This window comes from Arvicola amphibius, chromosome 6 (genome assembly GCF_903992535.2).
Source record: "Arvicola amphibius chromosome 6, mArvAmp1.2, whole genome shotgun sequence".
NCBI lineage: Eukaryota > Metazoa > Chordata > Mammalia > Rodentia > Cricetidae > Arvicola > Arvicola amphibius.
In genome coordinates this window covers 46,097,930-46,124,526 of record NC_052052.2, presented here as the reverse complement: position 1 = coordinate 46,124,526, position 26,597 = coordinate 46,097,930, and the positions used below count along the sequence as shown (strand labels likewise).

Genomic DNA, 26,597 nt, shown 5'->3' with positions numbered 1-26,597 from the left:
TCAATCTTCTTGTCGCGATCTCCCAGAATGTCCAACGAACAGGCATACACTATCATGCCTGAGTACTAATAACTTTCGATGCTAAATTTCATTGTTAAGTAGGACAATTGGCAGGTTCAAGACAGTGTACTATGACTTCTATGTGTGTACCTATAGGATCCTGAAATATTTGTCTGCGTTTGTATATAAAAACCCAGGACTGAGAATGAAAGGATATATTGTTTATAAAATACCAACAGCTTTTTTTCCCCAAAACCCTGGAGTTTAGCCAGGCATGGTGGCATAAGCCTTTAATCCCAGCAATCTGAAGTCAGAGGCAGGAGGATCTCTCTGAATTCTAGGCCAGCTGGTCTACATAGTGAGATCCTGCTTCAAGAAGCAAAGCAAAACGAACACAAAAACCAACTCAAAACCAACCCTGAAGCTTCCATCTCTGCCTTGTACCTCCTTTCTTTTCTTCCCCTTGACTCCATGGTCACATGTGCACACACACACACGTGTATGTGCATGCCTGTACTAGCACAGGTGGAGGTTTGCTTAGCCAGTTACACTCCCATCTCCCAAATACCAGAATTCTTTGCTGTGCACGTCCACAATCCCTGCTCTGAGCTCAGTGGAGTACGACTGACTATACCTGACAGTTCACTCTGCCTTGCCTCAAGCCCTGGGCCTCGGTTCCTAGTTTTTGCACAGTGCATTCTTGACAGAAAATGGCCAGGCAGAGAGTTATGGGACAAAGAATGGCATTTTGTGTTGATTAATGTGCTTGTTTAACTTGCCAGTCTAGGCTCCAGTTAAGGGTATGGCAACGGGACATGACCTGCAGAAGTAAAATCATTTTCAGTGGCTTGTTCTGCCTGTGACCACGTAGGGCAGCGTGACCCCCTTATTATGCTATCAGCGAGCCTGGGCTGACCCCAGGAAATATGTGTTGTTTTGAACTTTGGAAATGTGTAAAACTTATGCCCTAGGACAGGCAAGCACTTGGTAAGGTGGTTTCTTCTTTTTCTTTGCTGTATTTTGTAAACGCCAGGTAGGGTTATGTAGTTGGTTCTTACGGTTTGAACATGTGAAGATTTATTAAAACCTACAACTAGAATTACCATGTGACCCGATATACCACTCTTGGTCTCTAAGTCAGTGTGTTACTGTATAAGATACCTACATAGTTGTGTTGAGGGTCACACTGTTGAGAATAGCCAGGAGATGGAATCAGTCCATCATTAGGAGACTGGATAAAGATAATGTGGTATATCTACACAATGAAATCTTATTCAGCCATAAAGAAAAATGGGATCATGGTATCAGCAGGAAAATGGATAGAAATGGAAATCATAATAATCAACAAAATAAGCCAGACTCTGGAAGACAAATAGGATATGTAGAGCCTAGCTTTAAAACTACATTAATCTATAAAATTCTTGGTTGATAGCTTTCTGTCAAAAATCTCATTCTATCTTTTTAAACTTCAGTTGTGTCTGATTAAAAGTTGATTCACGTCACTTTGTATGTGTCTTTTCACCTTTTTAATATTGTGGATCATTTGAGGGGAGGAATGGCTAGTAATGGTTTCTTAATTAGTTTTCCTTACCTATTTTAAGATAAAAAAAATTTCTGGTCCTCTCATCAGACGTTAGTATCCCATACGCATACTGAGTTCTGTGTACTGGGTCCTCTAAGCCCTTTGTGATATATAGGAACATGAAGCTGGCTGGCTGTTATCGCGGACCTGGAGCTGGTGGCGATGTCATTCTAAGGCAAGTCAGTCTGCTCTGAGTCCTGAGACGGAGTTGCAAACTAATGTGGGGAGATGGCATGTGGGGCATGAGAGACCAAGACCCTCTTCAAAGAAGGCAGGATGGGAGGAAGGTGGATAATAACCGAAGCCTTAGACTCCGCCAATCCTTTGTTCAATTTTATTTTGTCATCGTTTCTTTCTCTTTTTCTTAACTTTCTTTTCATTTGTTCTTTGTGTCTTTTACATCACGTGTCTTTATCCCATTCATTTCCTGTCCCTTTGTCTCCACTCTCTGCCCCTTCAACTGTGCCCCCCCCCAAAAAAAAATAAAATTTAAGAGAAAAAAAGAAAAGAAAACAAAAAGGAAAGGAAAAAATCTTGTTTCGGAAGCTTTCGTGTGACACAGTGAGTCATGCAGTAAACTTGTTTTATCTGTGTATCTTTACTTGTAAGTGTTCTTGGTCTGGTTTGAGGCCTCTAGTTTCTGCTACCCTATCGATGCTGGACCCTCTTTGGAACTCCTCTTGGATATCCTGCTGTTGCCCTGTGTCATGGAAGTCCTGTAGCTTTGGGTCTGCAGAACCAACAGATCATAGATGGGGTGGTGGATGTTGGGGTGGGCCAACTCATAACCCTGGTTGTGTGTCTGGGTAGCTGCAGGGCTATTATCCTACCAGCTTTTCTTCATCCTTACCACCAAGGTGAGCTCTCCAGCATTGCCTGACTAATTCGCCCCTTGCCACAATGAGCAAGAGGTGGGGCCATGTCACCTGCTTTCACGCCCTCAGGGTCAGCTCTCTCACACGTGGACCATCGTGGCCAGCTCTACTGTGTTACCCAGATGAGGTGCAGGGCCGTTGTCATCATTTCTAAACCTAAGCAAAGCCAGCTTTCCCTAGTGGGATGCTCTTTTCTTTCTGTTGTGGTAATGTGGGGAAGAAAGGGTTTATTTTAGCTTTCAAGTTACAGTCCATCTGTGTGAGAGCCGGGGCAGGAACTCAAGGACAGAACCTGGAGGCAGAGTCCGTGGAAGAGGCTGGTTTGCTCCAGGTTCACATTCAGTGGCCCAGGCCCACATTCCGGGAAATGCTGAGCTAATTCTATATCAATTATCACTCAGGACAAGGCCACAGAATTGCCCTCAGGCTACTCCAATGAAGGCAATCCCTCAGCTGAGGTTCCCTCTTCCCAGGTGTGTCAAGGGACAACTGAAGCTGCCTGTGACAGATGCCCCCTACCCCCTGCAGAGCTTGAGGGTTTAATTTTGTGGAGACTACCTAACTGAGTGTCTAGATTAAAACACTTGCTTACTGGGAAGCCTTTCTGTCATGATGATGATGCCGTCAAAGGTTTCCAGAGCTGGTAGGAACTTTGGGAATCATGTAATTCATCCCCATACTTTTATATTCTTAAATATATAATCTCCCCATGGCCGTGTAGATTGGGGAAAGAGAGAGCCAGCTGAGGACACAGACCTGTAATCCAGAGCAGTTTTAGACAGCAACCTGACAACTGAGAGCAGAAATAATGTATCTGTGGATATTACGGTGTCTGTAGTGATATATTTAACAGTTGATTCAACATATGCATTATAAAGTATAGCCCCTTTCAGTCTGTAAAAAAAACAAAAAATAAACACATATACATTATAACTACTTGTCAGGTGATGTAACACGAATTGTTTACCACTAACTTCCAATATTTTCCTGTTGAATTTTGGAAAATTTCAAGACTGATCTGCTTGTCAGCTGAATTATCTCTGTTTTGAGACTGCGGTTGAATAAACAGAACAGAAGCAGATCCTTGTAGCAAGTCTCTCATTGAACTGATTTCCAGCCCAAGGCAGGCTGGCCTAGGCTGGCTTACTGGAACCATCATGTACTTGTCTACACACGCTTTCCACGCAGCCTGAACCCACAAAACTTGAATCAGCACTCTGGGCCCTTGCCGCCCTGGGCTCAATGCACCACAAGCTCTGCTTCTGTCCTCTGGGTCTGTCAGGGCTGCTGTCGAGCAATGTGATGTAACAGCTCACACTATGGGCCATATAGCCCAGAAATCCCTTAGTATTAAACCGTAGTGACATTAAATCCGTGTGTGCCTTAATAATAGTTCTGCCAATAGCTTGTCATAGTTGGCCACATCCAGAGCTGTACAAGATGGAAACCAGAGCCTCGGAGATACTGAGAGTTCTGCATCCCCACAGTGAAACCTTTACACACGACCATCTAGAAGCTCTGGAAAGGGATTCCTCGCTTACTCTGTCCCTCTCCAGTCTGGCTGGGCCAGCTACGAATCAGAACAATGTGGTCCTTTGAGATACAGGCTGCATCGGTCACGGCTTTCTCTACAGCCCATGCTCACTGTCACTTACTAAATGTTCCCAATCTGCCAGGCGTATGCTAAGAGCGTGGCGGACCTTTAGTTCTCTCGGTCCTCCCACAGCTGCGCGCATTCTGTGGGCGCTTCCCTCCTGTGGACCAGGAGACTGGTGAACAGCTGCTGTAGGCTGAGGGCCCTTCTCGCAGCAGACGCAGGAGCTGAAGCCATTCTGACTAATAAGCAGCCTGCATTTGAATACCACCAGCTTTGTTTGGCCCCTGCCTTCTTGTTGGGCATAGAGCGCTGACTACTTTTTGCTTAATTTTATTTATTTTTTTGAGTGTGTTTAAACTTTTATCTCGTGCACTTGGATACCAGCGCTCGCTGGGGTGTGTTGTGGGCCATCCCTGGAATCATCGACTATATGAGCTGAATTTCCAAGGCTGCAAATGAAAGCTCCTGCTCATTTAAAAAAAGGCCTTATTACCTAAAAAAAAGCATCTTCATATACAGTCTCCTTTGATCCTGTTGATACCATGAGGCACGCAGGAAAGCTTTTGTTCCTAATTGGCTCCATTCCAAGCAGAGAAGGTGTCACAGAGGAATATAAGGATATGCTCAAGCTTATGTAGGTTTTAAGTAGGAAACCCAACTCTCATGTCTAAGGCATCTTTCCCCAGAGTCCATCTTCTCTCCTTGAACATTCCCTGGAGTGGGCTGAATGGGGGAAAGATGATTCTGGAAGCCAAGGCAGTGGGCTCTTTAATAAGGAAGCTAGTTATTATGCCTGCATGATCTATTTGTTTAATTAATGGGAAATCAAGGGCTGAAAATCGGTTACCTTGGGATAAGGAAGCCTTTTGTGGCAATGACATCACTTTCTTTGCCCCTGGCCAAGTTCTGGGCAAAGGCATGTCTTGTTCTTGGGGCAGGAGCTGGCAGTGCATGCCAAGGCCTTTTGAGGCCTAGGGTTTCACTCCTACACCCATCAACTTGGTAGATGCCAGGCAACGAGTGACACTTAAGAAACGTGGTGACACTTAAGAAACAAACGGACACAAAGGAAGATGCCCTTTGGTGGAGAAGAATGTGAACATGACCTGTTAGCAAAGTTGGTTTTATCAGACTTACCCTAAGCTGGCTGGCCCCGAATGGTAGCAGTTATCAGGACCAGGGATAGAGGCTTTCTGGAAAGAAGAGAGGCAGAAGACTCTGTGGAGGTGTCTTTGTGTAGGCATAGAGGGCCCACCGAGGAAGGCTGATGGCCCTTGATGCTGTGACAAACATGGCTGCTCCTCCAAGGCCATCAAGAAGCTTTTGTGTTGGAACTGTCATGTGCAGAAGAGAGAGGGCGCCACAGCCGTTCAGCAATCACGTACTGGATGGTAGTAGTGAGCACCTGGCTGTTGTCTTTATTTTATGTGTTTTTAACTGTGAAGCTGTGAGGTGTAGGAAATCTAGAAAATGCAGTCATATTAAAAAAAAACGAAAAGAATCACTTATGATTTTATAATTATTGTCATTGCTATAGCTCATTTGAAAATGTAGTGGATAAAAGCCTGGACTCTGGAACAATCTGACTGGCTCCACACCCCAGCATCTACAGTGGTAGCTTGAGTGAGTTCCTGGTGGGCCTGTGAATCTTCATCTTCCCACATAAATGGGAAGAGCAGTGGAATTGTCTTTGAAGATCAAACAGCACTGCACACTAGGCATTTGGATCAGTGTCTGGTACATAAGAGGCATCCCATAAGCTTGGGTTAGTGTAGTTATTCTTTTATATGAATCATAGTTTCTGAGCTAACTGTAGTGGTGTATGCCTATAATCTCAGCACTGGAGAGGTGGAACCTTCAGGAAGGAGTTCAAGGTCATCTTCAGCTATACACAGAGCCCAAGGACTCTGTTACAGAGCCCAAGGACTTCCTGGATTATATGACATCCTGTCTCAAAAACACCAAAATATATAACACTTCTGAATTCTTTCTCTACTTGCTAAGTTTTTCTCTTATAAGTATGCACATACAATGTTTATATTTTCATTTTCATTTTGTCCTTAGTCATAAGTATCTATAAGTCTCTATATTTGTCTACAGTTTACTTGTTAGTTATGTGTGTATAAATATATACGTGTATGTGTGAGCTAATTATAATTGCTACACAATATTGTTGGGAATACTCAACCAATTCCTTTGCCATTAAAAATACATCCTTTGGGACTGGAGAAATGTATCAGCAATTACGGTCATTGACTGTTCTTCCAGGGGACCTGGGTTTGAGTCCCAGTACCCACATGATGGCTCACAACCATCTGTAACTACAGTTCCGGGGATCTAATGTCCTCTGTTGACCACTTATGGCCCTGGGTATGCACATGACACCCCGTGGTGAATTGAATGAGAATTGTCTCTGTAGGTTTTCTTTTTATTATTATTATTTTTTTAATTCACTGAGTCTTTGCGAGATACAGTACTGAATGGGAGGGAGAGTGTGCCTTCTTAGAGTCTTAAAGTCACTGCTTGCAGTCCAGGGTGCCCTTGACAGATGCACTGTGCGAGCCATGGGAGGATGTGTGGGATGACAGCGGGGCTGTGATGCCCTTGTCCGTATTTTCCCTCTCTTTCCTCAGCGCTTTTCAGTGTCTCGACTCAGGTATCACAGGTAGATAAATAAGATGCCTATTAAGAGCAGCCTCACCTGTCCTTGCTGCCTTTCTCACACAGTGAGGCACTTAGGCCCACCTGGGCACCTTCCCGATGACTTGTGAATTGCCTCCAGTCCTCCTTGAAAAGGGGATGTCGACAAGGGAGCAGACAGTTAGCGGTTCAGTGGGGGAGAGAGATGCGCTCGCGGCAGTCAGCAGCGTTAGGAGAACTAGTCGGGCAACCCGCGCGCGGCGCTGGTCTCATAACGGGAGGGCTAGTATGCTCTTCGAAATGCTAATAATGCCCAAGAAAACTCATTTGTGACATTTTTTTGGGAATTACACGGGACTGGTTAGTGGAGAGGCTAGGTGCGGTTCTGATATTTGCCTTCTGGGGGTTAGGTTCTAAAATGACAAAATGCCAGAAGAGTCTGCTTGGAGCCTGAAGCACAGACAGAGACTTTTCTCATTCTATGGTGCTCTCACACACTTTCAGTCCTGACCTTGACACCCTGTTAGATCCTCAGATCCCCCAAGAACCCTGGTCAGCACTGTTCCTACAGGTAGCCTTTAAGGTGGACAATCTAGTGCGGTTCGGTGCAGAGGTTGGGAAACCTTCCTTAAAGGGCCAGCTGGTAAATGCTTAGGCTCTGGGGCCATCAGGTGTCACAGCTCTTCAGCTCTGCCCTAGCAGCACAGAAGCAGCCACACACCAGACATAAACACAAAAGTCTCGTTCTGCTTTTGCTTCCTGTGCATTCCAGGCAAGTGATACACCACTGAGCTACCTCTGCTGCCCTGTGTTCCAATAACATTTTATTTACTTCGAGACATTGGAAGTCAGCCTTTATGTAATTAGCATGTAGTATGAACTCAAGTGTCTTTTGATATTAGGAAAGTCATTGAAATCTCACTGAGTATATAAAAACAGACACGTGACTGGATTTGGCGCACAGGCCAGAATTCAATCCCGCCATAGTATGGCTATTGCTCTGTAAGATTTTGAAACTCTTTCCCTTTCTTTCCACTAGCTGAGGCAAGAATACCTTTTGCAGAATCTTTACTTTTGACACCTAGTGTAGCTCACCAAGAAAAGCTGGCACACCCACCCAAATGAGCCATTAGGGCGAAATCACACCATGCCCCCCTTCTCCTTTTGTGTCATGGGTGTTATAAATGGCTCTGGAGAGTCACCCTGGCTCCTGCAGCATTTTTAATGAGCAGAGCGAGGGTAAGTTTTAGATGATCAAAGGCAGTCACATCTTTTAATAGGCCTGTGCCTCCGTGTTCTACTCCAGCATGAAGCTGAGAGTCAGCAAGATGTCTAGATAATCAACTTGATGTTCCTGCTGAGCCATGGTATATCAGGAGGGTTTAGGCATTTTGGAGCCTAAATGGGGGAGGGGCATTTTATGCTTCTCTAGTCTCAAAATATTTAACATGAAAACAGGATACCACTTTTTATACACGCATGTTCTTAAAGGGAGATGATCTGCCCTCTTTCACAGGTACAGTGGTTTGCATGAGATGATCCCCCTAGGTCTCAGATTGTTCAATAGTTGACCTTCAGTGGTTGACTGTTGGTGAAAGACCAGGAGGCGTGGCCTCGCCGGAGGAAGTATGTCACTGTGGGCAGGCTTTGAGGTGTCCAACCACTCTTGCTGTTTGTAGTTAGCTCTCCCTATTTCCTATTTTCAGTTTGAGGTATAAGCTCTCAGATGCTTCTCCAGCCCACATACCTGCTGCTTGCTGCCCTGATGTCTCACCATGGTGGAGTCTTACCCTTTGGAACTATAAACCCAGATAAACCGGTCCTTCTCTGAGTTGCCTTGGTCATCGTGGGTTTTATCACAGCAATAGAAAATGAACGAACACGATAGGAAGCAGAACACAAGAGAGCCTTCCTAGGCTTGTAGCACTAATCCTCACTGTTAGACCAGGTTCCAGTATTTCGCTCCAGCTGTAGGGCAGAGGGGTCACCAGCGCTCAGGCTGCCTACACAATGCTTCAGTTTGGTTGGTGTCTTAGTTTGGGTTTTTATTGCTGGGGAAGACATCCTGACCACAGCAAGTATTATAAATTAAAACCTTTAAGTGAGGGGGCTCGCTTACAGTTTCAGAAGGTCAGTCCATTATCATCACGGCAGGGAGCACGGTGGCATGCAGGCAGATGTGGTGATGGAGCTGAGAGTCCTACATCTTGACTCAGAGGCAACAGGAAGTTGACTGACAGTTACATTGAGGGAAGCTCAAGCCAAAGAGACCTCAACAAGGCCACACCTCCTAATAGTGCCATCGTCACTGACCTGCCAGGTGAAATGCACACAGTAGGAGGGTGAGAAGATCAAGGAACAGTTAGTGGGGCTGGATGCAAGGCAGAGTTGCTAAAATTCCTTCTCAGGGGGACATAAGCAACACCCATTCTCCCCTCCTCAGACCCCAGTAACAAACTGAAGCCTGATTGCTCCAAAGTTCACTGCAGAGAACCAAGGAGTTTATTGAGCTTCCTTACAGTGTGTAGGTGAGGGTTGTGAGTATTTGTCTCCTAGCAGGCACACCTGGAAAGCCTTTACTCAACAGGGACGAGGGCTCCTCTCTGGTTGTATAGATGGATCCTCTTCCCCTAGTCTTCCCTGCTTCTATACTCTCTTCCATACCCCAGGCAAAGGTGCTGTAACAGGTAGGAGGCTGAGTACTTAGATGAGGGTGTCTTCCTAGACCTTCCAAGAGAGAATCTAAACAATTCATAAACTCAGCTGGGATAATCCTTTGGGATTAGGAGAAACTGAACTCCCCAAAATGATTATTTGATTATTTCTTGTCTGGAGGAGAGTCTCTCTCTCTCTCTCTCTCTCTCTCTCTCTCTCTCTCTCTCTCACACACACACACACACACACACACACACACAGAAGGACCATCTTAACCACAGCTGGCAGAATCATAGATTGGTGTGGACTTGGGGCATAGTGTGATGTGGCTGGTTCTCATTTAGACTTTAGAACTGCACACATGGGTGTGAACGGCTGGCTCTTCTAGTTAACCGAGGCTGTCAATGAGCTGCCTTCTTCTTGGAGACTCCAGCTCTCCTAGTGTAAACATCCGTGTAATAGGCCGGCCTCGGGTTGCCTATAATCCTATCATGTGAAAAACTGAGGCAGGATGATTGCTGTGAATTCCGGGTCTGCCTTGGATTGAGACCCTGCCTCACTGCCTCTTAGCAGGAATAATAAAGTTTTCAACTGTGAGGGACTATACCATGAAGGTTCAGTGCTGATGGGAAAGCCTGGTGTACAAGGAGCTGTTGGCAGGCCTGCTGCTTGTCCTGCCCAGCTCCTGCACTGCTAGCTTAGCCCTGGAAATAATAACACAGAAACTGTATTCATTTAAACACTACTTGGCCCATTAGCTTCAGCCTCTTATTGGCTAACTCTCACATCTTGCTTTAACCCATATTTAGTAATCTGTGTAGCACCATGAGGTGGTGGCTTACTGGGAAGATTCTAGTCTACATTCATCTCGGGTCAGAGAAGCATGGTGACTTCCTGAGGCATCTGCCTCACTGCCTTCTTCCCAGCATTCTGTTCTGTTTATTCTGCCAACCTAATTTTCTGTCCTATCAAAGGGCCAAGGAAGTCTCTTTATTAACCAATGAAAGTAACACATAGACAGATGACCCTCGTACATCAGCCCGGGAAGTGGAGGACACGGTTGTCATTCGTTCACGTGTCCATTTCCGTATTCCCCAGCATGCCCTGTTCTCTGCGATTTCTGATAGAGCTCCACTTGGAAACAGATGCTTAATGATGCCTCGGGCATCCTCAGCTTTCGTGATCAAGAATGGAAAGTGGCAGGAGACACGGATTTATAGACACATGCCAGTAGCATATAGGAGTATAGTAGGTACTTGAAGTTAAAAACAGAAACTTTCTGAATGGAAAGTGGCAGGAGACACGGATTTATAGACATATGCCAGTAGCATATAGGAGTATAGTAGGTACTTGAAGTTAAAAACAAAAACTTTCTGACTAGAAAACACAAAGAAAATGACCTCGTTTTATCAGAGTTCAGTACAAATAATAAAATAAAATCATCTTCCTTGCATTGGCAGAGGCTGGGTTCCAAGTCCCTAGAGGATTCCTGGATCTCTAGATAGTCCTAAACTCTACGATGGCAAGGAATTCCACTAAGCACCCCGTGGTACAGGTGGTACCTCAAAAAAGAAGTACTTGACCCAGACATCAGTAGCACTGACAGGAGCTAGTCACGGGGGGGTACAATTTCCTGTAGTCACGAGGGAAGAGACACTGAAATGTCTGATAAGTCACAGTAGTGGCCACTGTGCAGTTCTCAGCCATGACAGAAGGATCTGTTACTGTGAGGAATGGTATATAATGGGCCTCTAGCAGTCAGGTCCACTGAAGGCCAGAGCAGGCTCTGGATGAACCAACTTAAGATGCATGCTTTTTTTTCCTTCCTGTGGTCTCTCTGTGTCAATCCCAAACAATAGAATATAATACAGGCTATATAGATACTTTAAAATTTTCAACTTTTCCAAACCAAGTATGATGGTGAACACATGTAACCCAGCTTTAGGAGGTTAAGGTGGGGAGTAGTCTGCTCTATATGACAACACTTTGTTTCAAAAAATGAAATGAAATAAAATAAAATAAAATAAAATATAATTTTAGTATGTATATGGAAGTTTCTGTTCCACCTGGTCCCACAGCTGTTCAGTTCCAAAGAAACACAAAGGGGCTTATATCAACTATAAGCTGGTTGACCTATTGCTCAGGCTTATTACTAACTAGCTCTTACAACTTAAATTAATGCATAATTCTTATCTATGTTTAGTCACATGGCTTGGTTACCTTTTCTCAGTAAGGCATTCTCCTCTTGCTTCCTCTGCATCTGGGTGGTGACTGACTCTATCTCTCCTCTTCCCAGAATTCTCCTAGTCTGGTTGTCATGCCTGTATTTCTTGCCTGGCTACTGGCCAATCAGCATTTTATTAAACCAACATGAGTGACAAGTCTTTACAGGGGGCAAGAGCATTGTCCCACAACATTATTATTCACATTAAAAAGAGATGGGCAAAATTAGATATTTAGTTAAATATTTTTAAAATGGAATTATTTCCAAATGTAATCACTGTAAAAATATGGAGGTGCTTTATTATTTTTTGTCCCAAGTTTTTAGAATTTTTTTTCTCATTTTTTTATTAAAAATTTTCATCTCCTCCCCTCCTCCTCCCCCTTCCCTCCCCTCCCTTCCACCCATACCCCCACTCTCTCCCTCTCCAGGCCAAAGAGCCATCAGGGTTCCCTTCACTATGTTAAGTCCAAGGTCCTCCCAACTCCCCCTAAGTCCAGGAGGGTGAGCAACCAAACTGACAAGGCTCAAAGTGAGCCTGTCCATGCTGTAGAGTTCAAGCTCATCGCCGTTGTCCTTGGTTTCTCAGTCCTCCTCCACCGTCAGCCACATTCAGAGAGTCCGGTTTGGTCCCCTGTTCCATCAGTCCCATTCCAACTGGACTTGGTGGTCTCCTGTTAGATCTGTCCCACCGTCTCAATGGGTGAATGCACCCCTCACAGTCCTGACTTCCTTGCTCATGATCTCCCTCCCTTTGCTCCTCATCAGGACCTTGGGAGCTCAGTCCGGTGCTCCTATGTAGGGCTCTGTCATTTTCTCCATCCAACGCCAGGTGAAGGTTCTATGGTGATATGCAAGATATTCATGAGTATGGCAATAGGATCTGGACATTTCTGGCACCCTCTCCTCAGCTGCCCAAGGAACTAGCTGGAGGCGTCTTCCTGGACACCTGGGATCCCCCCATCCCACCCCACCCCCAAGTTCCCATTTTTTGTCCGGCAATCTTGTCTACTTCCAATATCCAGGAGGATAACTATATGTTTTTCTTTGGTTTCACCTTCTTATTTAGCTTCTCTAGGATTTTTTATGAATTATAGGCTCGATGTCCTTTATTTATGGCTAGAAACCAATTATGAGTGAATACATCCCATGTTCATCTTTTTGGGTCTGGGTTACCTCACTCAGGATGGTGTTTTCTATTTCCATCCATTTGCATGCAAAATTCAAGATGTCATTGTTTTTTACCGCCGAGTAATACTCTAGTATGTATATATTCCACACTTTCTTCATCCATTCTTCCACTGAAGGGCATCTAGGTTTTTTCCAGGTTCTGGCTATTACAAATAATGCTGCTATAAACATAGTTGAACAAATGCTTTTGTAATATGATTGGGCATCTCTTGGGCAAATTCCCAACAGTGGGATTGCTGGGTCCTGGGGTAGGTTGATCCCAAATTTCCTGAGAAACCTCCACACTGCTTTCCAAAGCAGTTGCTGTGTATTCTTATAGAGCAACTCAGCCTGGCCAGTTGTCTTTCAAGTGCTCAATTGGTACCTATGGATAGCAGCCATGGTATTGGGCAGTGCAATGCTGGAGGTCCCTTTTCCTAAGACTCCATGTACAACAACTTGGCTTTTATTCTCTGGGGCCCAGCAGCATTACTAAAACTCGGAAATTTGGAGAGGAGTACATAATTGCTGGGACAGTCCCAGCCTCTTAGAGACGATGCATGTATTATAGGATGAGGAGAGGCTGGGGTTCAGTATTGTCTTAAGCTAATCTTCTGCTTCTCCTTCTCAGGTGCCTCCTCTCCAGACATGGAGCCCAGCTATGGCGGAGGCCTCTTTGACATGGTAAAAGGTGGTGCCGGGAGGCTCTTCAGTAATCTGAAGGACAACTTGAAGGACACCCTCAAAGACACATCCTCTCGAGTCATCCAGTCTGTTAGCAGGTGAGGCTGGTGGCACCAGGGCGCCCCAAGGGATCTGGCTGTGTGCCAACTGCTTACTGGACTCACATAGTGTCAACTCAGTGACATAATTGCCAACGCTGACCAACAGGGAAATGGCACTGGAACCATAATGCTAAGTCCCTTTGAGGCTACAAGCACAGTCTCTGGGTCTCAGCTCATTGGTATGCTGGCATGGGATGGTCACCATCTTTAGCTTTACAAATGTTGGGGGTTCTAATACAATATCTGTGTTTATAAACGATAAACAACAACTTGGTGTAAGGCAAGGTAATGAATTCTCTGATAGGATTTGTCTTTGAGTGGCTTGGGGATTAGATCAGGTCCTACACAGGCAGTCTGTGGATGGGAACTGAAGCAGAACTAGTAGCCTGCTGGTCCCTCAACATTTAGTTAGCAGAGGAAGTTAATTTCTCTTCCCCATATGAAAATTCTTATATAAATAATATAGTAGTTTTTTATATTCTTAATAATTAAAAATTTATTCACTTATTTTTGGTTACAATATGCAGTTTTGATTCGGAAATCAAATGCCAAATCCAATATATTGATTGGCATGTTCATCTTGTTTCAAAGGCAAACTTTCCTGTTTCTTCTGTTGTTTATCTAAGATGTTGGTAGAAGAGAAGGGGACTTTTGTTTTTTCTCAGCTTCTTCTTTCTCTCCCCTTAGCAGTTCACAATTGGGAAACGGAGTTCCGGGGGGGGGGGGGGTCAGACACTTTGGGACTGTGGGCTTTAGGGAAGACAGAGCAGTTTTATTCTAAGATTGACATGGTGCATCAAGGAGCACGTGTAGGGTGGCAGCAAACACAGGTGGGTGGTGCAGACAGGGGATGTGGGCTGCCTTCTCTCAACGATGCCTCCTTGGTAGAGGGGAGAGATTGCAGAGTTAAAAATATGCCCACCGGACGCAAGTGCTCCAGTTCATGATGTTTAAATGGAGAGAGAAATCGTCGTGTTAGATTGCTCTAATGAGTGCCCCCTCATTTATTTTTTTACTTTTAGCTACACAAAGGGAGACCTAGACTTCACTTACGTCACCTCCAGAATTATTGGTAAGTGTCTCATGTTTATCAGCTGCTCTTCGGTGCTGTTCCACCTGACAGCAGATCGTTTGAACCTGTTCTCTCTGTGTGTGACCTCTCCTAGTGATGTCCTTTCCTCTGGACAGCGTTGACATAGGATTTCGGAATCAGGTGGATGACATCCGGAGCTTTTTGGATTCCAGACATCTTGACCATTACACAGTATACAACCTGTCACCCAAGTCATACCGAACTGCCAAGTTTCACAGTCGGGTAAGGAATTTTCGCCCTGGGGAAGGGTTCTTGAGGACACTGTAGCGTCACTATTTGTATGGTTGGGGGTCTTGGACTTGCTGAGATCCTGTTGTTTCTGTCTCTCACATTCTGGTATATATATATATATATATATATATATATATATATATATATATATATGCTTGCCCTTCCACATCTCACCTTGGTAATACAATTTCAAACATAATGTTTGAACAACATTTATAAAGTATTTACATGGCATGCAGAAGTTTACATGTGATGCCACATGCAGCAGAATAAAAAGACCCAAGATGAGGGGTCTTTCCCCAAACCACGAGCTAGCAAGTGGCTTTCTGCTTCTGGTTTTGATCATCAGCCTGGGCTTCCAGCTGACACTGGAAACGCTAGATTATCTTTTCAATTTTAATTAGCTTTTTAAAAAAAGATTTTTGAAAAAGGTAAAGAAATATTCTTAGTTTCTGACTAGGCAGGGCATGGTGGGACCCTGCTTAGGTTTAAACCTGATATCATGCCTGATACTTTTGGCTTCTGATACTTTTGGAGTTCTTGATTGACTTATTGAAATAAGGCTTTACTGCTCTCTGTCTGTCTGTCTATTTGCCTGCCTGCCTGCCTGTTTCTCTTATCTTCAAATATTCGTGGCTTATCCTTTAGATATGGTTAGTTCTATAACTTCATCTGGAGCTGTTAAAAATAGGAGTGACTTTTTTTGCATGGACATTTAGGAAGTAGAAGTTTAGGACTGGTGAGATGGCTCAGTGGGTAAAGATGCTTGTTAGCTGCCAAACTTGATGACCTCAACTCAATACCTGGGGCCCACAGAAGAAGGGGACTGACTTTCACATGTTGTCCTCTGAATTCTACACATGTGCCAAGGCATAGATGTGGGCACATACATACACAAAATAAATGAGTAAATGTTAAAAAAAAAAAGTGAACTTTGATTTCGGGTATGCAAAGCAATGGACCCTCACTTTTATGCTAGACCATGTTTTTGCTTAAGGCTCTGGTCGCTCTTAACAATCCCCGGGTTTAGTTTCCACACCCATCCGACACACACAAACTTGGCTCCATGGGCTTCTCCCAAATCCCCTCCTGCCCTAACAATCGACAAGACAGGAAAGTTTTGCTAAGGATCTTTTCGACTTGATCTTAGAACACTCCTGAAATTCAGTGTGCATGAGAACCTCTCAGAGGGCTTCTGCTTCAGGCAGATGGGGGTGGGGCAAGGAGTCTGCGTTTCTAACTACTTCTGGGACTCTTCTCCTACCCTTGCTGTCCTGGGCACTTCTCTTACCTTTGCTGCAGGGATCCCTCTTTGAGAAGCCCTCACAAGCCTATTTTGAAGCTGGTATGACCTGTAGTCTGAGCACTCTGGAGGCAGAGGCAGGAGGAGAACAAATTCATGGTTAACCTGGGCTACACATCAGGTTCAAGGATAGCCTGGGATCAATAAATAGCAAGACCTTATCTCAGACAGTCAGACAGACAGGCATGCAGGCAGGCAGAAACAGACAGATAAACAAATAAAAACCATTTTGAAGTGGTTGGATTGAAATTGCCACTCTGTGATAAGAGTTTTGCACGCAATTCTTTAAAATCTATCACAATAAACTAACCTTTCAATTTTTATTTCCTCTATTATATAATTCTAAGAAAGTGAACTTCAAACATTGATGGACCCTGATGTTCTAATGGAACACAACCGTCTCTTTTGTTTATTGAGGCAGGTTCTTGCTACATAGCCCAGACTGGTCTGGAATTTTCATTCTTCCTTCTTTAGCTCTCGGGTGCTAGGATTGCAAGTATACAGCAATACGCTTAAAATATTTGAGGCTGAGTTTTTTTTTCTTTCTCATTTGGAGACTAAGTGAATGCCATTATTTTCACAACTGAAGGACAATGGAATATCCTGAACAGTATTTCATAGAAATTTCATTTGCTTTTGATATATTTGTGACAGCCTCGGTTTTCTATTGAAAGAAGTAAATTTGTAAGACTGGCACAGAAGCATTTATATATGTGAAGATATGCTTGAGTATCTTTTTTTAAAAGCCCCCCCTCTTCACTCTGGTTGTGTGTGTGTGTGTGTGTGTGTGCAGGAACACATGGAAACCAGAGGCTAACATCAGGGCATCTTCTCTAATTGATTCTCCTTCTTAGTTCTTGCGACATGGTCTTTCACTGGGCCCAGAGCTTGCTGTCTCAGCTAGACTGGCTGGCTAGTGAGCCCTTGAGACCTGCCATGCCCTCTCTTCAGTGCTTTGGTTATAGATGTTCTCATTCTTGCATGACAAACACTCTCCCTGCTGAGCCCTATAAAGTTATTTATAAAGAAAGGCACCTAATAGTGTAGCTCAAGCTCTTGCTACTGGTCTTAATTGGCAAAAGGGAGCAGGGATTACATACTGAACATCTACCTTGGGTTGCTTTCACGTGCCCTAAGAGAGCAGGACCTTGTTTATTTAATTTGAACTACAGAACAGCGCCCAGCATGGCTAATAAATGTTTCCCAAAATAACAGATGTGCCAAGAATTCTTAAACATTGGAGCTATAATAGAAATATTTGGTTCTTGCTGTCAAAGCACTTAAGCCTGGTTGAAAAGAGAATGCAGGGCGTTCTAAAGGTGAATGTGAATAACTGTGGAGCCTGTGGAGATGCTCGGTGCTGGGGGGCAGGCGTGCAGCCGGCCCCACCCAGAGCTGGATGCACAGCGGACGGGACGTGGAAGAAGTGCTGTCGTTTCTCTTCTAAGCAGGGGTAGAGTGGGTCTTTGAAGGCTTGTCATGAGGGCGTTGCGCTTCGTCATGCACTGCCCTTCATTACTAGAGTCTGTGTGCCAGTCAGGGATGCACAAATGATGTACACACACATACACACTCACACACACACACTCTCTCACACACACTCACAATGCACTCACACGTAGTACTTTTGCATGGACTATACCTTCTCCCTAAAAGCCGCCTGAGCTACAGGTCCCCCACCCTTTCCTTTGCTGGTCTTTCTTCACTAAGGGGAGAGGTCACACACCCCAGGCTTTTACACTTTGTTCCCACACCGTGGATGGCACAGCATCTACAAACCTTCCCGAGAGTCCCAGCAGAGTTGGTCAGAAGGGAACTGGACCTGCTGGCCTGCGTCTCTCAATCCTTAGTTACAGGAAGATGGTCCCCAAGTCTACATTTTCCCCTCAGCCCTTCCTTTTTGGTTCATCTCTTTCCAAAGCCATTGCTCATCTCTCCCAGCACTGACTCTATGAGTTGATTGGCAGCTCATTGTCACATGCTTAGATAATCTGACATCGTAGTTCCTATCCTCCAGGCAGTGAGGACTAGAGCCATGCTCTCCTGTTTCCAGTTTAGTGAAGGGCTAGGTCTGCCCCTTAATCTCATTTTAATAAACGTAGGTATATTTTTCCATAAAGGATCATTGGAAATGGCATGCTGCAGGACTGATGTTACTCACAGACTCTATGACTCTAGCTCTGCCTGTGTGAAGCCTGAGCTCCGTCACATCCCCTTTGATTACGTGGTTAAGTTTTGGGGTAGAGGTCACGGTGGTGGAGAAAGGAATTTTGTCGTCTCAAGTTAGTAAAGGAGCTTACTCAAAACTAATATTGGCAAATAAACGTATATTGAAATCAAGGCACGAGAATGCCCATTCAGGATTGCCAAGTAGGTACAATCTTTTTATTATTATTTATAGAAAGTATCTACCCTTGGGGATTAAAAGTATCAATGCTGTTGATGACATTTGAGGAAGCATAAAATGAATTGGTTAAGCCAAATACTCTTCTTTAAAATTATTTATTTTGTTACATTTATTCATACACCTGTGTGGGTTTTTATATACCATGTGCATAGGTGCCTTTAGAAGCCAAAAGATGGCATCGGATCCCCTGGAACTGGAGTTCCAAATGGCTGTGAGCTGCTCAAAGTATATGCTGGGAACAAAACCAGAGTCACTTGGAAGAGCAGTATATGCTGTTATGTTGAGCCAATTCTAGCCCTGAGACAAATATTCTTAACCTGAATGACAAACACTAATAGATACGTTATATCTTTAGATCAGTTGGTGGGCTGTAGAGAGCTTTAACCAGGTGCTTGTACTTTAAAAACATTACTGGAAAATGTATTTAGCAGTGATGCCATTTTAACCACTTGAAGTATGTAATCCAGTTTCACTAATTGCACTCAGTGATGTTGTATAACTATCACCACTATCTAGATCTAAACCCTTTTTATTATCCCCATTGTTAACATTGTACCCATCCCTCCTCTCTCCCTTTTCCCCCTCTCTCCCTCTCCCTATCCTTCTCCCTCTCTCTTCCCTTCCTTCCCTCTCGTTCCCCTCCCTCCCACTCTCTTTCAGTGTGTGTGTGTGTGTGTGTGTGTGTGTGTGTGTGTGTGTGTGTGTCTGGGTTTCTGCGCAGGTTTGTAGCTAGGCCCTTTAATATCAAGAATCTTTGCACCACTCATTTCTTGACAATACTGCTGGAAAAACTAGAAATCTGGACGAATAGAGGTCAGGTCTAACCTTGCCCAGTGTTCTGAAGTTCTGAGAATGCCGTTCGGTGCTGCCCAGGCCCACCCTTCTCTGTCCACCTACGAAGGACAGTACCGGGTTAGTGGTTAGTAATAGTTATTAGTAGTTAGTAGTTAGACGGTCCTGTTGTTAGTAGTGTAGAAACCAGTGTAGTAGACGGTCCTGTTGGTAGTGTAGAAACCAGTCACCAAACGGAAACCAGTTGATTCTTTTATGTTCTTTGTTAATGTGTGGTTATTTCCAAATCCTGTAGGATTTATTTTTTGCCTTTAAAAACAGTTCAGTGTTTGGAAGGTGTGTTAACGACTTGGATTTTTACAGGGCCCTTGACTGCAAGTCAGGGTGTTCCCTCCTTCCTTCTAGAGTCCACTGAAGACGTCCCTGTCACGAAGAGAGCTTACCACTTTCTCTCTTTGGCTCCATACTTTAGTGTCTGAACAGGAAATGGGAAGGTGGAGACAGATCTCTGGACTGGGGGCCAGAGGCTCACAAAGTGCAGTCACACAACCTTCCATGAACTGAATGTGTCCCCGTAGGGAAAGGACAGCTACCGCCTCACAAATGCATTATGAAGCTACTGCTAATAACGATAGGCAGGGCGTCACAGTGGAATTGATTATATTTATTGGGATGAAATCCTATATTATACACAAATTATAAGCTTAAAAATTACCTTAGGCTCATGTCTCAGTTGTTCATTTTACTGAACAAGACCTTCCACGGCTTCTTGGACTCAGTTCTTTTATGTGTAAAATGATTACAATAGCCAAGTGTTGTGGTGCTTGCCTTTAATCCTAGCATTTGGGTGGCGGAGTCAAGTAGATCTCTGTGAGCTCGAGGCCAGCCTGTCCAGTTCCAGAGATAGTTCCAGGACAGCCAGGGCTACAGAGAGAAACCCTGTCTCAAAACCGTCCCCTGTAAAAAGGTAATTATGACAATAACAGCACCCATCTCTCAAGTACCCTCCTGTAGTGGGTATTTGCTCTGCCCATCACCTTGGGCTGTCTGGTCCGAGAGAGGCAAGGAGGTGCTTCTTGTCTGCAGACATGACCTCTTAAAAGGGAAGGAAGGGACAGTCGTTCACTCTCTCCTGTGGTGGTCAGAGATGGGACAGCTGGTTCCATTCACCCCTGAGCAAAACGAAAGACCATGGTGACTGTTTACCTTGTGTACCCGTGAGTGTATCCCGATAAATCCTTGATACCCCTTTAAATGGGCGCTCATGCTTTTGCCTGTACCCACCTTCCTTCCTCCCTCCTTCCATCCACCCATTTCCTCCTCCTTCCTCTTCCTCTCTTTATAGTGCTGGGGATCAAACCTAGGGCCTCATGTGTGGAAATCATACATTCTACCAACCGAACACCATCCCTAACCTGCACAGTCTTTTACCATGTGCTTACTGTAAGAAATAAATTTGATGAGGAGTGCCTGGCCTGGAGTAAGTACCCCATAAGTGGTGGCCGAGATTGACACTGGCAATAGTAGAATTTCACCATTGGTGACTGAAATACTCCTGTCTTCCATAAATGATGAACTAATCAGAAAACACCAGATAGGGCAAGCCAGTCTGTCACTCCACTTCACTGTTGACTCTTGTGCTTAGCGCACCATTTAGCTCAAGATGGGTGTCACCTAGCTCCAGCCCTTCAGCTGCCTTGGCCTCTGCTTCTCATATCACGGTGGGCCTGTAACTGACATGGTACTCTCTGATGCTCAGTGACCCCAGGAGTGTTCAGGGAGGCTGAAGACGGTGTAATGAAATGTTGTGCAGTCTAGGATCAGACTTATTGCATTGAGTGTGACCTAGAGAATCACAGAAAAACTGGCACTGATCAAATTCCTAATTTGGAGGGGAGGTGTTTCTGTCTTAATGTTTTTCCTCCTTTAGACAGAGAACACGTTTCTTTAAAAAATTGTAATTATGTGTTTGCCTAGTGCTATGTAATTATATATCAAGTAAAGATATAATTACGGAGCACATTAAATTAATATTATTTGCTTGATTGATTTAATGATTCTAGAGCTGTTGGCCTATTGTGCTAAGAACAGTTTAGCCAGCTTTTAGCTGAGCTTCATTTCAGGTATTGACATGTGATGTGTGGGTGGTTAGTGTACAGTTTTTAAAACTTTAAAAATACTGCCTCGGGGAAAAGAAATCTTGTATTTTCACTCTGTTGTAGTCTAAAAAAAAAATTCCAACAAATTTGATCCACCTGTTCATTCTCAAGATATTCATGTAGAGGCTGGAGAGGTGGCTCAGTGTTTAAGAGCCTTTGCTGGCTTTGTGAGTTCATCTTTCAGCACCCATGTGGGACAGCTCACAACCTCTTCCAGCCCCAGCTCCAGGGGATCTTACGCCCTCTTCTGGCCCCTGTGTGTACCCACACATGTGTACACATAATAAAAACGAAAATGGGATAAATCCTTTAAAAAATGATATTAGACAAATTCTATTACAAAAAAAGAGAACTTATTCCTTTAGTTTTTATTCATCCATCCCCACAGCAGCAACCCACCTGAGACACAGACATCCGGCAGTGAGGTGACCAAGAGGAGAAGCCATGCTTTCTCTTTTCACGGAACTCAGAAGCTAGGGAGGGAGACAGTCAGTTCAAGGGTCAATACAGCTGACAATAAACTTTCCCTAATCCCCACAACGATCCTCAAATACCGACTTAGACCCAACAAACACCCATGAGAATGAAAGCCTGAGACGGCCAACGCAGGTGGTCAAGGGTAACTACGACAAGAAAACCCATCCTGAATCTGCAGCTATGCTGCTCTCCTAATAAAATCTGGAATAGATGAAAACAGGCCGGGATACGGACACAAGCATGACTGTTGTAGCTGTGAGGGTCAGAGACAAGGGGACACTGAACTTGGGCTTTGACTGGGGTAATAAAGTTTTCCAAAGATGAGAAACACCACAGACAGGAAACAGCATTGGCAGAGCTGTATTTTGTAATCCCCCTGACAACAAAATTTATTCTTCTAATTTTTTAACTGTTTCATTCAGTAAGTCATTTCTATTCTGTGAGAAGTCATCAGCTGGGAGCCCTTGGGAAGTAAACAGTAGGACAGATAGCTCTGACCCGTGTTGGTTAGAAGGGGTTAGCCATTGTGGAGTTTAAACTGACAGGCCTGAGCTGGCATCTCCTGGACCTTAGAATAGTTATGTGAAGTGTTTCACACACTTGGTTTAACACGCCACATCTGTTATTGCCAAGGGTGTAGAAAAATGGGTAACCTGGAAGCTCCTCTTCACCCACGGTCATTGTATAGCAAAAGGGCTTCAGATCAACAAAAAAGAGGGGGCTGCCTGGGCAGACCAGAAAGGGAACTCCCACCTTTGTTTCATGAGGTCAGCACGCACAGATAATTTCTCATTTATATTTTTATTGGCATTATCTGGTGAAAGGGCCAGCCAGTGAGATTTCTCTCACCTCCCTTCCCAGTGTCAAGCATAGGGAGCTGGAAGTGTCTGAGTTTTTTTAGGCCAGTATTTTCTATGCCACGTTGCATGCCTTGTTGATTCCATCCCTCTGTCTGGCCACTCAAGCCACATGCACGGGTGTCCCCCTTGTCACCTCTCTTAAGTGCACTCCTGTGCACAGCCGCTGCAGCCCCATGAGCATTTACTGAGACTGTCTCCTGAGTTGCTGATGTGTGTTTGTACCCCGCTGCCACTGAGCTAAGCCACCACCACCCCTTCCTTCAACTTCCCACTTCTTACTGACCCCTGAATGATTCCTTTGCCTCCTTCTGTTGGAAAATGCAGATCCCAGAGTAAGTCTTTTCAAATAGCCTTCTCTCCCTCCTCCTCCTCCTCCTCCTCCTCCTCCTCCTCCTCCTCCTCCTCCTCCTCCTCCTCCTCCTCCTCCTCCTCCTCCTGGTGTGAATGTAGGGGTGTGTGCATGGATGGGTGCGGTCTGAGGCTGAGACGCTGGGTGTCTACCTAGATCACTGTCCACTTTATTTCTTGGCGGAGACTTTCTTGATAGACCTGAAGCTCACAGCTAGCTGGCCCAGGGGATCCTTGGGCTCTGCCTCCAGATTGAGTGCTGCAATCCCTGAGCAGGGGTTTTGTGGGCTCTGGGGATAAGATCCAGTTCTGGTCTTCATTCTCGCCTGCAAACCCTTTATCAACCGAGCCACCCCCTAATGCTCTTCTTTAGGCCTCCTGTGGTCTGCCCTTCACCTACACTCCAACCTCGCAGGCTCAGTGTTTTCAGTCTGATCCCAGAGCTTTGCACTGGCAATGGTTTGGTCAGATAATAATGATTGCTGACCTTTATTGATCAACTTGTGTGTGTCAGCTACAGACTGAGCCCTGGCAGTTGATTCTCCCATAATACCTACAGCTGTGGAAGTACGTCCCATCCCCCACATTGTATGAGGACAGAAAGGGTTAAAGATGTAAAGTTTCCCCAAGTCTAAACTTCTTAATATTAGACTAGTAAATGTGCAGTCAGTCTGTGCACGTGCCCTGCACAGTGAGGCAGTTGGTCGTCGAGCCAGTGCTGCCAAAGCTAATGGATAATACTCAAAAGACCCGAGTCAGTTTTCTCATCATCAAAGTTGCCATCTAATCAATGCATGTCTTCTTTGATTGTCCTCCAGATCAGGCCAAGCAGCATCAAGGCAGGACTCTAACACATCCAATATGTATGTTAAATGAAGATAGGACATATTTCCCCTGTGGGGAACACTAAGACACATAAGCCACCCTGGCTCACTCTGCAGGACTTTACATGTTATGAGGAGAGCTTAAATGACCATGGAGACCACAGGATCTAAGAGCAACATCTAGAAGAAGGATACTAGAAACTGAACTCTGTGCCACCTAAGGCAATTAAAAAAAATCAGAGTGCTAGCATAAATTGCCTAGTTGACTTAAAATGTATTTCTAAATGTGTTTTAATATCTTTAGTGAAAGAGTTATTTAATTAAAACAAAACAAAAAACTATTGTATTAAGTCAGCTTAGCCCTCCTGTAATCCTATTACTCAGAAGGCTGAGGCAGGAGGATGATGAATTCAAGGTCAGCTGGGCTATGTACTTGAGACCCCGTATTATAAAAATGACTGTGTGATGCTTCTCTTTCTGCATTTAGATCCTTTTCCAACTCTGTCTGCAAATCGAAAGATGCCACAATGTGACTTCTAGTGGTATAACCCATGACTATGGAGATCTGAACAAATCATTGCATTAAGCCTGTCATTCTGCATTTACACCCTGTCTCATATATGGAGAAAGGACGGGATGCCGCTCCCAGATGCTGTGTGTGATGTGTGTTTATGGAGACGGGAAAATTCATTTCCTTCCTCCATTTCTTCAGGTCTCAGAATGCAGCTGGCCCATCAGGCAGGCCCCAAGTCTACACAACTTGTTTGCTGTGTGTCGGAATATGTACAACTGGCTACTGCAGAATCCCAAAAATGTCTGCGTTGTCCACTGCTTGGTGAGTATTCTTTGGTCCTTTGCTGGTGAGGCTTTGGTGAAATATGGGCAGCTGTATCCAGAAGGGTGACCTCTGAGCTCAACAGCCTTTACCGAGCCTCGGTTTAGAGGTAGAGCAATGCCAGGCAGGTAAAAAATGAGGGGAGGGAAGAAATGATGTATTACTTTGAAAAATCTATTTGCTTTTTTTTAAATTGATCTTTATTGAGCTCTACATTTTTCTCTGCTCCCTTCCCTGACTCTTCCCTCCCCACTTCAACCCTCCCCCAAGGTCTCCATACTCCCAATTTACTCAGGAGATCTTGTCTTTTTCTACTTCCCATGTAGATTAGATCTATGTAAGTCTTTCTTAGTGTCCTCATTGTTGTCTAAGTTTTGGGATTGTGGTTTGTAGGCTGGTTTTCTTTGCTTTATGTTTAAAAAGCCCCTATGAGTGAATGCATGTGATAATTGTCTTTCTGTGTCTGGGTTACCTCACTCAAAATAATGGAAAACCTATTTTCTTACTTGTGGCCTTTTCCCTAGCCCCTAAAGGTAAAACAATTGAGGGAAGAATCTATTATTCTTGATGGTGCTTTTTTTTTTTTTTTTTTTTTTTGAGATGAATTCCTACTGAATAGTCCAGACAGGTCCTGAATTTGTGGCAATCCTCCCGCCTCTCAGTTTCCCAAATGATGGGATTACCGATGTTTGCCACAGAACCTGACTTTATTCTTGGCTTGATGTTTGAGAGAGGGAGGGGGAGGTCTGAGCTCACAGCGTACATAATGCAGGGGTTCTAAACTGTGCTGAGTATCTTAAAAGAGGTGGGAAAAGAGTTGTGGATACATGGGTTAAAAAAATGCACTGAGCTTTGTATGGATACGATGGTTATAAAAAGTTTCAATTTTCTCAACAAGTTGTGTTAAGATAAAAATAAGAGAAATTGACATTTATGCCCTTGTGAGTAGTTTCACAGACCAGCTGCATTTCCAAATAATTCTCAAAGGGATTGTTGGCTTGGGTTTCCTCCAGCCCCTTTCCCCAGCCCTTCCTCTCTTAACAGTTTCTTAAAACTCAACTCCCTGCAAAACCTTTCTAATTCTTGGGTGTTTTTCACAGCACAGGCATTCCCTGAATGTAATGTCTGTGCAGCTAAAGATCACCTGTGGCATTTAACACATAGCATCACCCCAGGCCGTCCCCTGCCCGCTTCCCACTGGTCTGCCCTCTCGTGGGAAGAAACTTTCTCTGAACTTTGCCACAGAAGATCTGAGCAAGTGGCTGTGCCTATGAACACAGGGAGCCTGGGCATAAGCGCTGGAAATAGTCTATTCCTCCTGCAAACATCAATCGGTTTGTAGTGATGCTGTTTGTTGTTTTGTTTTGCTGAGGCTACTGGATGACTTTCACCTCTGTGGGAGCCAGCTGGCTGAAAAAGAGAAGCCAGTTGAAGAACCTTTTTGTATTTCTGTTTCAACTTCCCAGTCCTTGGCAAGCGATACAAAACGCTCGGTGTCTGTAAGCATTTAATGTCTGAGGCCGCAGGGCTTAGCTTTTAGAGCCACGATGGATCACTCAAAGAACAGGTTGCTTTTAGGGCCTAGGCAGTCTTAAGTGCATTGGGGATTTTCACTTACATTTTTTTCTAAAAGTTGAAGAGAGGCTAGAGGTTCCCCAGCTCTCATAATGCAATCACAATGAGTTAAAAATCCAAGACTTTGTGGATTCATCTGGGGATTTTGTTGCCATGGTCATTACAGTG

The 26,597-nt window shown here is 44.4% G+C and overlaps 1 protein-coding gene across 1 annotated transcript in view; it reads left to right on the top strand.

Moving 5' to 3' along the window:
• The window catches only part of Dnajc6 (DnaJ heat shock protein family (Hsp40) member C6), a 97,128-nt gene that overhangs the window by 37,915 nt on the left and 32,616 nt on the right, over nt 1–26,597 (top strand). The window contains exons 2-5 of the mRNA XM_038334728.1: nt 13,372–13,522; nt 14,548–14,597; nt 14,692–14,840; nt 24,732–24,854. Coding sequence (XP_038190656.1) covers nt 13,372–13,522; nt 14,548–14,597; nt 14,692–14,840; nt 24,732–24,854 — 473 coding nt within the window. The remainder of the gene's footprint in view (nt 1–13,371; nt 13,523–14,547; nt 14,598–14,691; nt 14,841–24,731; nt 24,855–26,597) is intronic.